Genomic DNA, 16,991 nt, shown 5'->3' with positions numbered 1-16,991 from the left:
AAAGTATAAAACTCTTTTAAAACGACTTCAAGTATAAAAGTAAAAGTAATGTAAGGGAGAAAGAATACCATAAAGGACAAAAGCTTAGGCTGCACCACAGGGTCCTAGAATCTTCCCTCCCCTAAACACATCTTTCTAAAAGCCATAATCAGTGTAATGTTATATTAAAATATTAATGTTAAAAAAATGGGGATGCACTAGGCTGCCTATACTTAAGCTGCATACAAGCTGGAAAAAATAAGACACCTTCAGTTTCTGAATCAGTTTCTCTGGTTTTGCTATTTATAGGTAAATGTTTGAATAAAATGAACATTGTTGTTTTATTTTCTAAACTACAAAAAACATTTAGCCCAAATTCCAAATAAAAAAATATTGTCAGAAATCAATATTTGGCAGAATAACCCTGTTTTTTAATCACAGTTTTCATGCATCTTGGCATGTTCTCCTCCACCAGTCTTACACACTGCTTTTGGACAACTTTATGCCACTCCTGGTGCAAAATATCAAGCAGTTCAGCTCGGTTTGATGGCTTGTGGTCATCAATCTTCCTCTTGATTATATTCAAGAGGTTTTCAATTTGGTAAAATCAAAGAAACTTGGTCTCATATTTTTTCTAGAGCTGTATATGCTCATTTAAAATGTATACATTTTAGTATAATGCAAATATATGTATTAAAGAAGCTTATTTACAACATTTCTTCTGGAGTTTCTGCACAGGTCATCTTGGTGCTAGGCTACGTACGTCTGCTATGTCCTTGCTGCAATACTACCAATAGCATGTTGGAATGCTATATGTTCATACTTCTCATCCAACCACACTCAATTCACTTTTTTTGAATGGAGAGACTTATCTGGATAGTTTTTTTTTGACCGATGGAGGCTGGAATGAAAACTAGCCAAAATGTAAGGAATAGAAAGTACAGATAATTGTGTGAAAATGTAAGGAGTAGAAGTAAAAAGTTGTCTGAAATAGAATTAGATTCGTAAAGTATAGATAACCAAAGTATTTGTACACTTCTGATTACAGCACACATTTTTCCTAATTCTGATGGTTGATGTGAACATTACCTGAATCTGCTGGCTGCTATCTTAATCATTTATACTGCATGATACTTCTGCTGGTTTGCTGATTGGTGAGCATACATTTAAAAAGGTCTATTCTCTACACTGTTAAGTACTTCTCAGAAAGAAAATACTGCACAGAGTCTAAAGGATCTGTAATCTCACGTTCTAAGGGCTCTGCTGTGATGACCGCATCAAGCACATGGTTTTTCAGCGTGAACGAGTGCAAGTGGTAATTATGCCTCCAAAAAAAAACTGGTCCAGCTGCCAGCACACAGCCACTGACTCAGCTCAGTCCCATACTAAAGCAAATCTTTTTTGGATTGGAAGATTATGGCAATTTGGCTTAAATGTTCCCTTTTCAATCCAGATGAAATTTCATAACCCTTATTTACACTCTTACATTCTCCTGATTACTTTCTTAATCTTCCAATTCACCACATTTACTCCTGCGAGGTTGTTTACTTCAAAAAGTCTCTGGCCTCTGTTCAGATAACCACTTTATTATTACATAATACAATACTGTACACAAAACAGCACTGAGGATTTTCTTTCAAAACGTGTGCTTCCCTTACAGCCACTAAATACCAATAACAACTAATAGAAGAAGATGCAAAGTATAATTCTTATTACTTTTTTTAAATATGAAATTTGATCAAAGAACAACATATCAGCAATACTAAAACAGGCAAATAAAGCACCAGTGTTGTTTTTTTTTTGTTTTAATAATAATTACAGTCGGCTAGCTAACCAGAAATGAATTACACACATACAGAGGCTGGATATTGTTATATGAGCAGACAAACACAATAAAGGGCCAATCAGAACATAAAGCTCTTATATAGCTGATAAAGTTGTTTATTACATTAAACACAAGCATGCCATGATAATATATTCATCAATTCTTTTTTTTATAGAAGCCCTACAGATGACTGTCAGCTGCAAATAATGACTATAGCCCTCATATCTGATATAGCTATATCTATGTACGCATATCCTGTGTCATAGCCATGAATAAATAATCAATGGCCACAACAAGGTCTTACTTGTGACTTATTATTATTACTCAGAAATTAGATATTAATGCATCTTCCTCCAGTAGAATGAGAATGTAGAGCGTCTTACCGTAATCCAGCACAGGTACTGATGGCCACTCGGGACGCAGGATATCCTCTGACTGAACCATGATAATAACAGTGAGTCTGAGAACAGGAAAAAAAAGAAAATTATATATATATATATATATATATATATATATATATATATATATATATATATATATATATATGTATATATATGTTTTTTTTTCTATTGCCGATGTCCTACCCCCCCTTATACAAACATTAAGGGCTTATCACCTTAAAACTGACGAATACAAAGATTAGAACAATGCTTCTGATTCTAGTTGAATAATAATAATTTTTTAGAGACTGAAATTGTATTTATTTAAAATTACTAAATAAATAAAACAAGAACACTCAAAGGGCAACATTAAGATCAGAATATTGTACGATAATGGATAATGTCAATATTGTAATAGGTCTACTACAAAGTAGGGCTGCAATTAATTCTTTTTTTGGTAGTCGACTAATCTCATTAGTCTAATTATTTTATTGATTAGTTGATTAGTCAGCAATTATTTCTGCCATGTCCTACATCTCTAAAAACATAGAAACAGCTGAACATAAGATTAAAAATGCACTCAAATGTATAGATGTGGTTTAAATGCGGAAAGTACTGATTATTTAGTGAGTAAATATGTCATCTGCTGTGTTTGGGCACTTTTGCAGACACAGATTAAATTGAGTGTAAACTGTGTGTGAGTGAGCCATTTACTCATCTCCCACTGCGCTTCTGTCCCCAGCACTTTATGTAAATTAACAATTAGTCGACAACGAAATGTGGAGTTGACAAATTTACTTAATCGACATTGTCGATTATATCGACTAATCGTTACAGCCCTACTACAAAGCTAATGTAGCTAACAAATAATAGAAGCTCATTTTCTAACTGTTATTTCTGCTAGTATAGCAGACAACGTTAATCATGGTAAAACAGAGAGTATTTTTCAGATAAAATGAATGCAAGTTTCCACATTCACTTTGGCCTAGTCATTGGTACAACTTTATTTCTGCAAGAAGGACCTTTATTTCAGAGTCTTTACATGGCAAATGCCAACAAAAGTAATATGGCATTCTCCATTCATTTAAGGAATTTAAATAAATAGACTCCAGTAACAGTCCACCCCAGTCAAAATATACAATGGACATCCTTTTGCCCTTAGACTTTCAGCCCCTGCCCTGTCTAAATATCTCCACACACCCTAGCCTACCCTATTAGACATAGAAACACAATGACTAAGATAAATAATGCTTTTCAGTGGATAACATTATGCTGTGATTGAATAAAACAAAACAATAGAAATAAACAGAAAGACACATTTAGGAATGAGTCAGAAATGAACGTACCACTTGGCTCTCCTCCACCGACACTCCAGTTCCATTTGGCAAGTAGTAGAAGATATTAGGCGATTTAGGCAGGAGATCTCTGCAGAATCCAGGCGTCATGAGTAAACAGGGTGGAAGAAAAAGCAGATGATTAAACATAAGGGGACAAACATGGAACACTGCCATCATATGCTGTTTGTGTGTGACTCTACACACTCACTGGTTCTTCTCCAGCTCCAGCAGAAGGAGGCTGTCTCCGACTCGCAGACCACACAGCAGCGTGTCTGGATGACCATTCTGCAGGAGAAAGACAAATTAAGATTTGAAGAAAAGACACCATTCAAAGATAAAATGAACACAATAACTACACAGTCATACTTCTAAAATCTGTTTGGCTGAGCCATACATAATAGATTCAAAATAATCATAATGGATACTAAATCATTTACATTAAAATTCATTGCTAAATAATTTAAAGTAGAGACTGAATTATTCACGACAGGCTCTGGGTTGTGAATACTGAATCGATTATACTAAAATATAAGCTAAAAATTAAAGCAATTAACTAATATTGCATGTCTTAGTCAGCTTAATTGCACAACAGCTTCATTTTACAAGATTATATTCTTAACAAAATGTGCTCTGTAGTACTAAAACAGCCCTTTGTCTTGTAACAAATGTGCATATTTATCCACTTTTAAACAATTTTATAATGAAACATTTACAAGTTCTGAGTTTTTCTTCAAATTTGAACATACATATAACCATGGAAAGAACTATATTTGTATATTCACACAATTATTTGAGTAGACAACTACTGTCTTTACTAAAGAAACCTTGAAGAAACTTTTTTCAGAGTTTCTGGCGTTACTAATGAGGAGGGCCTGTGTGTGTTAAATTTCACACTTGTAAATTGGCTGTGTGTGGTATCTCAGCTGGTTGCTATGGGGTTGTTTAGTGTTTGAAAGGGTGTTGCTAGGCGGCTGCTGTGATGTCTTCGGTATTGACAAGTGGTTGCTGAGTACCGAATGTGATTGGTTGAGGACATACAGGCACACTGGATGGCAAGAGACACACACACACCCACACATTTCATTAAATGTTCTATAAATAACAAAAATGTCTCTTTTAAACAATTTCAAAAAGGAACATTTACAGGAGGTCAGCTCTTTATTTAAATAACCACTTAACCTTCAAAAGTATAATTTAGATCTTCACACCGCTCTTTGAGTTATCAATAATGTCTTTAGTACAGAAATCTAGAAGAAACCTTTCAATACTGGCTTTGAATGCTGTATTTCTGTTCTTTCACTTTTCACTTGAAGATACAGTCAGATCTAAAGGCTGATTTCTTAATGAAGCTATTGAGAAACGATCTGTATTCACTAAAACTGATCAGTCATTAACCACTGAGTTCCTGCCATTACTCATCATAAGAGCTTGTGGGATTCATGCTGTACTGAGATGTAACTACTTGTCCATATGAATCAATACTGATTCACAATTTTTTAACTGTGCGTGGGATTTTTAAGGGAGCTTTTTGTGTCAGAATAGATGATAAATTGAGTCTGCTTTTAAGTGTTGTCTGGTGTTTTTCTATATTATTTTTTGATGTCTGGCTTACTAATAATTGTCTCATTAATAACGGTCTCATTCCATCGTTTTTTTATTCATTATAAAATGTCTAGTTGTGGTCTCTAGAATAAATGAATGCCATGTGAGCTGTATATATATATATATATATATATATATATATATATATATATATATATATATATATATATATATATATATATATATATATATAAATATATATACATATATGGCTGCGTGGCTTCAGATCTACCTGTGGGCGGTCGCGAGCCAAGGTGGTTGAAGCCATGAATTCACGAGTTGACTTGATACGGTGCTTACCCTGATCCTAATTTTTCTGAATATTTTCTTTTGCTAGCTACCGCAGACAAGGGAGGTTCAGAAACAGTTTCATGTGCATAATGCATATGTAAAACTGAGCAAGAAAAAGTGGATTTTAGCGGAAGGAGACCTTTAAAGTGCCATTTTCCTAAAAGATTAAATTAAAAAATATACATATTCCCAGGCTATTTAGTACAAACAGAGAGAGTTTTTGTTATGATCATAAAAACTATTTCAGCCAGCCATTGATTCAGCCTAGAGCAGCCTATCACCACACATTCACATTGAGATTCAACATTTTTTACAGCCTTCGCCCAAAATGAGGTTCAATGCAATACAAGAGCCAATCAAAAGAGAGGTCATTTATATGTCAGTCTTTTAGGCACATAAACACAAACATCTTTCCAATCCTGAGGAACATTTTAATAGAATTTTGATACAAAACGCGACACTGATGTCACACATACAGACTGTTCACACACACAAACATTAAGACGAGATGTAGGTCATGAGAATGATGGGCCAGTCGGTGATGCCTCTAAACAGATTTCAAGTCATTTATGAACAAGCCTGGCGCCCTGAAGCTGCAGCTAATGTGATTTGTAAGTATCCTCTCAGTGTACACCACACACTCACATCCACAAATTCACTCAACACACACACACACACACACACACACACACACACACACACACACACACACACACACACACACACACACCAACATTAGCAGGAAAGATCTGCTGAGCAGGCTGCTGACAGAGAATAAAGTGCGCAGCAGCGAGGGAGACAGAGCAGAGCTATAAACAGACTGCTCTTCCTCTCTGCTCTCTCAGCACACTCATCTATCGCTCGCCCCATTCTCTCACCTCTCCTCTCTTTCTCTAACTCACAGAAAGCTCATTTCCTCACCATCAGCCTGCACTGCACTGCTGCTTCCTGCTCAGAGGAGACACAGCAGAGACCCCGAGACACACACATACATAACAGTCCCTGCCACAAACACTCACACACACACACACACACACACACATAGTGGTTGGTGTGGGAACAGTGGATAACACCACCTCCTGTTAGTGAGCTACCACATCATGTGGGAGACTAGGGTTCAATTCCAGGTCTGTGTAAGTGACTGCAGCGCTACACCAATAAGAGTGCTTGGGGACTCCTAACACTACATTAACTCTACATTAACCTCTGTAATAGAAATAATCTTGTCAGTCACTCTGGATAAGAGTGTCATCTACATGCCATAATTATAAATTTAATATAAAAATTCAAAAAGACTAAAATAAAATATGATTTTTGAATATTCAAATATGTGCCAGTAATAAATATAGCATGCTAGTTAATTATAAGTTTCTGTTGGTAGACAACTAGAGTGGTTGCAATGGTATTACAAAGTGGTTGCTATTGTGTTTCTTGGTGGTTGTTAAATGGCTGCTACGATATTGCTAGGTGGTTCTGTGGTGTCGCTTACTATTTCCAACTGCTTGTCACTGTGTGAGAACATTGCTCGTGTGTTTAAAGTGGATGCTCTGGTGTTGCCAAGTCATTGCTTTGTATCCTATAGGGCTGCAAAAAATATATATGAGAGTGTGTATGAGCTTGCTGTAAAAAGGCCCATTATTTGGCCATGGACTTTGTTTCTTTAAACTTCAGTTTTTTACTTTAAATTTACTTGGATACTTCAGGCACATCCTCCTCTGACCATGTTCTGACATTTTTTTTGAAACATGGTGCGGTTGCGATACGCGTCTTCTAACCTTGTTTGACCAGGGGACGCCCCTAAATATTACCTCGCTATACCACCACTAAAAAGCTCCAGCTTAATGGCTTCCTATCTGAATCTCTAGACTCCAGAGTCCCAATGCCACAAATTTCATACGTATTGGATTTCAATACCACACTTAAAAGTGGCCCAAACTGAACTGGAACACAGTGTTTTTTTGCTCTGTGTAACAAATAGCAAAAAAAACAGCTTTGGGTCACTTTAACCTGCTGTGAGACTGTAGCCATTAAGGCATTAATGTCAGACACCGACAAAAACACACACACACACAAACTATAAGACACTCGTTCCAGAGCAGTGTGTCGAAAAAGTGAAACCTCAGTGAGTTTCCTCAAGCGTTGCCTCAGTTTCCTGCCTTTCTCCTCTCTCTCCTCATGGGAACGGAGGGCTCAACCACTGAGCTCTCTCACCACAGCTATCTTAAAGGAAACCCAACATTATCACATATCACAGGCTAAACGGCACCAGGGGACGTCTCGCTGCCCTGCTGAGAGCTGCTGAACACTCACAGTACCATACAAACTTAGCCTGAGGGTCATTCTGTTCAACAGATTTAGAAGTCGTTAGAAGATGTTTCAAATCCTGTGAAGTTCAGTTGTGGACCAAAACACAACAGATAACTATCACTCTGCTCCTCATTTCACAACAGCGAGATAATCATAGTAATGTATGGTTGCTATCTAACCCTTAGAATTCCTTAAAGAGTCTCAAATAAAAAGAGAGCAAGCTATCCTTGATAAACCAGTCTGTCTGAAAACAGTCACAGTCAGAGAGAAAAACACTTCGACCAAGCACTTCTATTTAAAAATAAAGCACTGCATTAAGTAGATGCATTGTACTGGTTACACTAATGTAAGTTAACCACTAGCTATCTGTGAGCCAGAAGATCCAGAACACGTTCAATAATGGCTGCACTTTAGACCTTTCACCTTTTTTTTTCTTTTATACAAGAGGCTTTATCCACTAATACAGGGGTCGGCAATTAAGTTTGGTCGTGGGCCAGATATTTTCCAAGCCATTATGTGGAGGGCCACAAAAAAAAATTCTGTTTTGGAAAATAAAGTGTAATGGGATGTGACGCCTACCACAGACTCTGTAGTCCTTTTTTCTGACTCTGCCGTTCCCGTCTATGGACAATCCCCGGTCCGGAACTACACTTCCCAGCATGCACCGGACAACACCACGTGTTCGGACTCAGCCAACCGCGGCTCATTCGTACGATCAACGTCACCGGAATTTTAGATTGTTTTCAGGTGTTAGTCATTTAGTTTAGGTATAAATATCTGTCTGTTTGTCTCGCTTGTTGCGAGGTATTTTCCCTGTTCACCAGCGATATACTGAGCGTTATTTTCCTGTCTGTATTACCCGTGTATGACCTTTACTTGTTCTTTTCGACTCCGTTTTTGCCTTATCCTTTTGTTCTGTTTTTATTGTGATTTTCTGGTTATTTGAACTCTGCTTCTGGTTTATGGTTTCGTTTTCGGTTTGTGATTCGGCTCTGATGTTTTGGTTGATTGTGCTTCTGGCTTTGACCCACGCCTGTTATCTGACTACGCTATCTGCTTACGTGCTTTCTAATAAAGCCTCGTTTTGTTTTTACCGCGAGCGTCTGACTCCTGTCTGTGGCGTTACATGGGATAGAGTGCTACAGACTAGAAGCTCTCCAGCCCAGAGGGTTGTTGAACCCAATTACAGAACAGTTGATCTCAAAGCAGGTAAACCTAAGAAGAAAGGAAAAAATTATTAAATAAATAAATAAACAAACACCACTCCTCACGAGGGATAGAACCCTGTCACCAGGGTCACGATCCAATACACTACCGCTGCTTTGGGATAGTAAATTGGGACATGGCAGAGTAAAAAACACCCTTATAAAGAAAATAGACAGCCCAAGAACAGGCTGAAAAATGAGAACGGGCAGAAACTAAAGTCACGCAACAGAGAGACAGGGGAGGAATGTGCTTAAAATGTGCAGTTGTTTATGAGACGGACATACATTTCTGAAAAAAGCTGCCCCAAAGTTCTGCTCAAAATCAACTTTTGCAACAAAAGTTTTAAAGAGCAAAAAAAAAAAAAATCCCCAGTTAAAACACTGTGTAAATGATGATTCAGTTTCTCAGGGAAGGATATAATCCCACAGATCCAAGAGAATCCTACTGAGAGTTAAAGGACAGCCTCCCACAGTTATGTGACTGAATCATCCTGAGGTTACATGGATGTCATTGCGGAGAGGTGTGTGGGCGATCGGTATCATTCATTACTGCCTATCTGCCATCAATTAAAGCAGCAAAGTGACTTCTTACCCTCTTTTTCTCAAGGCTTTGACTAAGAGAGTAACCACAGGGTTGGTTGGGAGTAAAAACTGAGTTAGATCACAAAAAAGTGTATTTGAACTGATCTTTAAACTATTGAAAAATCGACAGACTGCTCTCAGTAGTGATTCTGAGATGGTGACAGTAAATTATACTGAGAGCAAATTAGATACTTTAGAAGGAGACAGAGAGATGTATTATTAATGTTTTACATTTTGATTAACTCTTTGATGAACTGTTAAATGTTTTTTTTCGTATATTTTCTGTGTTCAGATAATTAGATTGTGTTGTTTAACATAAAGGTTTTCTACTGTGTTTATTTACGTGTTTACACCTGGTCACTTCATGTGACAAGATTTTGAAATGTCTCTTCTATCTCTTCTTGTGCTGTCCAAAATATGTCTGTTGCCTTTGATTTCACAAATTTACATGCCTTCCTTTCAGTTGTTCTGGAAGTCATTTTAGGTTTTGAATAGTCTTGAAGAGACTACACTGCTATAAGCTGCTCAAATGTATCTCAGACCACCTGCTAAAGTGGTTTGACTGATCACATGTTTATATTTATTATCTAGATATAATACTGATACTCAAGCCACATAAATGAAAAGGTGTAATTGAGGTAAATATTAAGATTTGATTTATTAAACACAATAATACTTATGTTACTTATGTTGTTGACAGAAATGGCTTAAAAACAATCAACAAAGTTTGTTTGTTGGGTTCATACTAGGGCTGGTTATCACCACTGATTCCTTGTATTTATTAATTTCCGATTTACAAGGTCCCAATTCAATCTGATTTCCACTGGATTTGATATCAATGTATCTAAGGATGAATGTTTCAGTTAAAATTAAAGGTTTGTTTGGATATGAAAAGAACTCCACTGGTACTACAGCAATACTGAACTGATGTGCAGACGAATGACTGGCCAAGGGATTTAAATGAAGATAGAAAATTCATGTTTTAAACCCACCACCAGTTTATACACCCATACAGATCTAATTGTAGGTTTTAAGCTACATTTAGTGCACGATTGAGGTGAAGGACTTGTTAAAAAATGTCAGGAAGTATTACTGACTGCAACTGGGTGGAACCCAACTTTGAAACAGCCAGGCAAACAGCCAACTAGTGACTGCTACACACATGAGGTAACAGATATTGGATTGCATGACTACAGACAGACCAGAAACTAGTTTACACAGCTGGACAAGAGAGAGCTGGATGGGAGGAGCAGCAAAAACTGTAGAGAAAAGACAACCTCTTTATGGGAAAGTGCAATAAATGAAGGGAAATGGAGAGAAAGAAAAAAAACGAGGAAGATTAAAGGACAGGAATAGGATAGAGACTTGAGTGAGATGGTAATAGAAGGGGAAGACAGAACAGTGAGAGAGAACAAGTGGCAGAGAAAATGAGGCAGGAAAAAGCAGGGATAGAGAGAGTGAGTGAGGGAATGAGAGACAGAGACAGAGAAAGATTTGGCATCTCTTCGACTGCTGAGCAGTGTTGCTCTATCTCAAGATGTTCAGAGAACTAATGGTGCCGTATCACAGTCACGACCAAGACAAGCTAACACCTCCTACACCACACAGAGTTCTTCTCCGTCTGTCCTCCTCCTTCAGTTCTACTTTATTTCTTTCACTCACTCTTATCAAGAGACAAATCAATATTCTATTTGTGGGTAAGTAACAGTTATCTGGCCAGTAATATTGATTGTGTCCGATATTGACACTATTACTATTACTTTATTACATTTTTAGAGAGTGAAACAGAAATGGGCATTAGGTAGAAATCAGGAAAGGTAAGGAGCAGTCTGCAGTGTGCTGCTCCAAATGGTACCAGATTTTTCCACAAAAAACAACCATTCTTCCTATCCATACATGCCTGACAAAAAGATAGAAAAGAACAGAGAAAGAACAGTCAAAGGTAGATTAAACTAGATAAGATTTAAAAAAAAAATTATAATAGACACACACACACAAACACACAGTCATTGTTATAAAGCATCAACGCACATCCAGCAGTGTGAAAGTGTTTGCCCCTTTCAATTTTCAGATTATCAAAAATGTAATTATTTACTTTATTATTAAGGGAGAAAAAAAATCCAAATCTACATGGCCCTGTGTAAAAATGTTTTTGTCCTCCCAGTTAAAACATGCCTTAACTGTGGCTTATTACAATTAAGGTCAATTTGTCTAGCCACACCTAGGCCTGAATACTGCCACACCTGTTCAATCAATCAAGAAATCACTTTAATAGGACCTGCCTGACGAAGCGATGTAGACCAAAACGTACTCAAACCTAGACCTCAAAGAAAGTAAGTGAGACCTATCAGTCTGGAAAAGGTTATAAAGCCATTTCCAAAGCTTTGGGAATCCAGCGAACCACAGTGAGAGTCATTATCCACAAATGGCAAAAACGTGGAACAGTGGTGAACCTCTGGTGAACTTTCCCAGGGGTGGCTGGCCGACCAAAATTACCCCAACAACGCAACAACGAGTCATCCAGGAGGTCACAAAAGTACATCATTCAAACTACTACATGACTCCACCATAAGAAAGAAACTGGGCAAAATGGCCTGCATGGCCAATTTTGCCAGAAAAAATCTTGATGATCCTCAAGATTTGGGGAAAATACTCTGTGGACTGACAAGACAAAAGTTTTACTTTTTGATAGGTGTGTGACCCATTACCCATTAAATCTGGTGTAAAAACACCACATTTTAGAAAAAGAACATACCTATAGTAAAACATGGTGGTGATAGTGTGGCTGCGTCAGGGCCTAGAAGATTGCTGTGATAAATAGAACCATAAATTCTGCTGTCTAACAAAAAAATCCTGAAGGAGAATGTCCGGCCATCTGTTCGTGACTTTAAGCTAAAACAGGCTTAGGTTCTGCAGCAGGACAATGATTCAAAACACACCAGCAAGTAAATGACTTTGGAGTGGCCTAGTCAAAGTCCTGACCTGAATCCTACTGAGATGCTGAGATGAAGGTGCGACCTTAAAAAGATGTTTCATGCTTGAAAACCCTTAACAATTCTGTAAAGTGAGCCAAACTTCCTCCACAGCGCGGTTAAAAGACTCATTGTAAGTTACCGCAAACGCTTGATTGCATTTGATGCTGCTAAGGGTGGCCCAACCTGTTATAAGGTTTAGGGGCAAACACTTTTTCACACAGGGCCGTGAAATTTTGGATTTTTCTCTCCCTTAATTATAAAAAATCTTTATTTAAAAACTGCATTTTTTGTTTTCTTGTGCTGTCTTTAATAATATTTCAATTGGTTTGATGACCTGAAACATTTAAGAGTGAGAAACAAAAAATATAAGAAATCATAAAGGGGCAAACATTTTTTTACATACTGTAGTCACTTCATGACTTTTGATACTTGATTTTGACAGAACTGCTTTCAATTAAAGCCATATCAAGACCAGAGTACATCACGTAAGCCAGAGTAGATCGAAAGCCAATACACTAGGGTGGGCCTGCCACAACTGCTGAAAGAAATCCTGAAGGATAACACTGTACTAGCTGTAATCCAGTTCTGGACCAATAGAAACAATAATTTGTTCATTCTGTAAACAATCTACACTATATCCATACATTTAGTTTCTTTTGCTCGCTTTCTGTCTTCTATATGACCTTCTTCTCTCAGTTTCTCTCTTACGGGCTTTCAATGCACTCCCTTTACTAACCTCATCTACCCATTTCACATACATCTCACTGTAGTGCTTTATACCTTACTCAGCCTCTCACTGACCCCAATTCACTTTCACTCTGTTCAGCCTTTCTCCTGCCCATACTGCTTTCTCTCAATGACCACCATATCCCTCCACCTCGTCTACTCACAATGCTCCCAACCCCCATCCCCACCCAATGAGTCTGTCAGTGAGGTAATGTCCCTAGGCACGTGTTCTAATCAGTCAATGACCTCAGCAGCACTTGAACACAGGGTGTAGTCCAGAAAGAAAATCGACAGGACAGAGTGTGTATGGAGTGAATGAGCAAGGTAGCAAGTGTGGAACGGGGTACAGTCTTATTCCAGTTAGTCATAATGGAAGAGTTGGTTTTATTGGTGATTACATTATGATGCATTATGTCTGTGGCCCTAAGCAGTAGGTAGTCTGGTCTAGGGTAAGTAAAGCCAGGGCTTGAATGGTCACTGTTTTTGCAGTGATTTAATATTAAACTGAAAAAACTGATTCTGAAATGCAGTAGGACACAAATATTTAGTTAGAATTTTAATTACAATTGAGGAAAAAAATGTTCTCTGATTATAATCCAAACTTGTTTGCGGATTCAACAAAGGAATGTTTTACTATTTTGTGTTTACAGTACGAAGACACACCACTCCCAGTCTCTTGATGTTCTCTTGGCTTGTCCACAACTTGTACACACACACACACACATGCTTCACTTCCCAGCATTTCAGAGTTTTAAGAGGATCATAATGGGAGAGAGTGAAGCTCAGTGTGACTGTGTTCCCATTCAAAGAGCAACGCCCTTAAAACCCTCGCTTTTCTTCCTCCCCTCCTCTCTGCAACTGTGGTTGTGGTTCTGAAAAGGAGAATGCTCATGAGAGTTTAATCTCCTTCAGTAAAGATTAAAGGAGTCCTCTAGCACATTCACAACCTAGTCTCTGTGCATCTGTGTATCATGTACAGCACATTGTTGATTATTGCAGAATTACAGTTTTATTTTGTGTTTTCCCTATAATTACAACAGAAATGAAACTGTAGAATGTGTATATATACACACACTATATAGGCAAAATGTTTGGGGCACCAACATATTACAACTACTGGAGATTTTGTAGCTTTTTGGAGATTCATTCTAAAACCATAGGAATTATAATGGAGTTGATCTAGGATCCTGAGGTTGAATCCCTGGTCATGCTGATTCACCAACATCAGGCACAGTCAGAGGGATGTGGCACAAATGGCACAAAAGGCTCTTTGTCTGGGTGGGTAGATGGAGCTCCCTCCCCAATCACTTTGGTTGTGATGCTGCATGACACAGGCTTCTGTTGGTTGATGTATTAGAGCTGGGAATATGGCACTTTCCTCAAAGTACAATTGCAGCATCTTACTTGCAATAAATTGGAGGAATGCCAGTGAGTGGGTTGTTTAACTGTCTCAGCTAAATTGGGTAAAGTTACTTTTTTAAAACAGAGCTGGTCCACCTTTGCAGCTCTAACAGTAGGTACAGTACAGAGCTCTGCAGTTATTCAGTCAGCAGAGCGTTGGACATTTTTCTGCACTATTCTTCTCAACACTTGCACTTTACACTGTTGGACACTTTGTGGTTCAGTTGCTGTGGATCCTAAACTATTTCACTTTTCAGTAATACCACTCACAGTTGATGGTGGAATATTTAGGTGGGAAATTGGCGCTAGCTAACATTGCTAACGTTGCAATGATGCCATCTTATTAAAGTGCTGGAATTCAGTGAGCTCTTAAGAACCACCTACTCTTTCAGTAATGGATTTGAACTTAATAATTAAAAGGTATGTCCCAATATTTATGTACATAAAGCATACATTTAATCCAACGCAAGACCTGGCAAATCAGTGCGTAATTATATTAACTTGGTTATTGAACAACTCTAATATTGTCTGGAACCAAACTTTGTTCTTTGAAAAAGCTCTCAGGTTCATGTTATCAACTACTTCAAAACAAGCTACTCTTGTTACTGTATCTTACTGTATTCCTGCATACCTGCATCTGTTCTAATGTGATTTGGAGTTTTATAAGCAAAAACGCTTACTGCTGAGATAAATGGTTTTAATGTGCTTAGATGCCTAGAAATTCTGCACAGCACTGTACACTATATATAAATATGGACAATGGAGGTCTAAGAGATAAACAAGGTGGCCAAGTGGGCCCCATTAGAGCAGTGCCCCGATATGCAATAAAAAGTGTATATAGCAGCAAATTCAATGAGACAGTAATGTCAGTAATTGTACAGTAGGGAGTGAAAAAAAGTGCATTAACACCTGTCCACCGGCCTCTAATGTAAATTTATGTTGAATGTGTTTTCTGTTCTGCTCTAACTTCAAGAAATGCAGTCAGTGCCAGTCTGGGTCTTATGGGGCATTTAAGCATAACTTGACTTAACTTTCCTGAGGCAAAGTCAGCAATGATATCATCATAAGACAGCAGGGCATTAATTATGTCACAACAGTTTAACTTTTACACACAAATAAGCATTACATGACCACAAAACCACAAAAAAGTCTGAAAGATTGTGCATTATATTTATTTATTATTATATATGAAGTATAGAGCATTGACAGATTCCTATGAACACTAGCTCACACTGCCATGCCATTAAGTAGCAGCAAAAATGTTTCCAAACATTTTAGGGCGCCGAGTGGTCCAGCGGTCTAAAGCGCTGCCACTATGAGCAGGAGGTCGCAGGTTCGAACCCCTGCTCATGCAGCTGTGCCATCAAGCTGCCGGCATTAGAGGGAGCAAAATTGGCCCTGCTCCCTCCGGGTGGGTAGATGGCGCTCTCTCCCCAAATCACTCCTAGGGTGATGTCTGCAGCACAGGGCGTCTGTGAGCTGATGTACCGGAGCCAAGCCGCTGTGCTTTCCTCCAAGCACGCTGGCTGCTCGGTAATGCTGCATCAGCAGCAGCTCGAAAAGAAGTGGTGGCTGGCTTCACATGTATCGGAGGAAGCATGTTTTACACCTAACCTTTACATCTAATAAATAACCATAAAATATATCATACATAATTTAATGCCCCCTTGACAAACGATAGGGCAGCATGCAAAATAATGCAGTAGAATGTTTATAATGAAAAAAGTATTACCGTATTTTCGCAGGCTACAGTACAATATACTCTCCTCTGAACGACAGTTAAAAGAGCTAATAATACTGCTCCAGCCTTAGTGCTGGAGAAACTTTACTGAAACTCCTTTACAACACTGCACTTCAGTGGTGTGGTTTTACTGCTCCTTAATACCTGACTGGTAAAATTCATACATAAGGTGCACCAGCTTATAAGGTGCAATGTCGATTTTAGGGAAAATTGAATTAATTTAAGTGAGCTTTATAGTGGCATTAAAGCAGCATTAAACAAGACTCTTTTTATTGCCTTTGGGCTCCTCCTACAGTTGGAGAGTGTGAATACAAATTGTGATTAGAGCTCCCCCTTTGTTGACGGCACAGCGAGTGGTAACGATCGTGACTGGCGATGTCTGCCAGGATTGTTCACGTAAACATTCAAGTGACTTCCATATTAAATGCAGGTCAACGTACATCCATATGCCACAAGTCAGTGCAGCATTCTTTAGATTCTACAGGACATGGCAAAAGGCATGGGACAGGATGTAAGTGTAAAACTGCCTTGTTAAGTTAAAAAATAATTTGAACTGACTCGGTAGAATAATACTACAGAATTTAATCACAAATTACTGAGGTTATGCAACAATATGCAGTTCTAGTTAGAGATCTCAAGC

General features: G+C 38.1%; 1 protein-coding gene across 5 annotated transcripts in view; it reads right to left on the bottom strand.

Moving 5' to 3' along the window:
* Positions 1-16,991, bottom strand: part of adam15 (ADAM metallopeptidase domain 15) — a 47,373-nt gene that overhangs the window by 20,271 nt on the left and 10,111 nt on the right. For all 5 annotated transcript variants that reach the window (XM_022673583.2, XM_022673581.2, XM_049480508.1 and 2 more), the window contains exons 3-5: positions 3,730-3,806; positions 3,531-3,609; positions 2,188-2,264 (exon numbers count right to left, since the gene is read on the bottom strand). In XM_022673583.2, coding sequence (XP_022529304.1) covers positions 2,188-2,264; positions 3,531-3,609; positions 3,730-3,806 — 233 coding nt within the window. The remainder of the gene's footprint in view (positions 1-2,187; positions 2,265-3,530; positions 3,610-3,729; positions 3,807-16,991) is intronic.

The sequence above is a fragment of the Astyanax mexicanus genome, chromosome 6 (assembly GCF_023375975.1).
Source record: "Astyanax mexicanus isolate ESR-SI-001 chromosome 6, AstMex3_surface, whole genome shotgun sequence".
Classification (NCBI taxonomy): domain Eukaryota; kingdom Metazoa; phylum Chordata; class Actinopteri; order Characiformes; family Acestrorhamphidae; genus Astyanax; species Astyanax mexicanus.
This window is presented reverse-complemented; position numbering and strand designations above follow the sequence as displayed.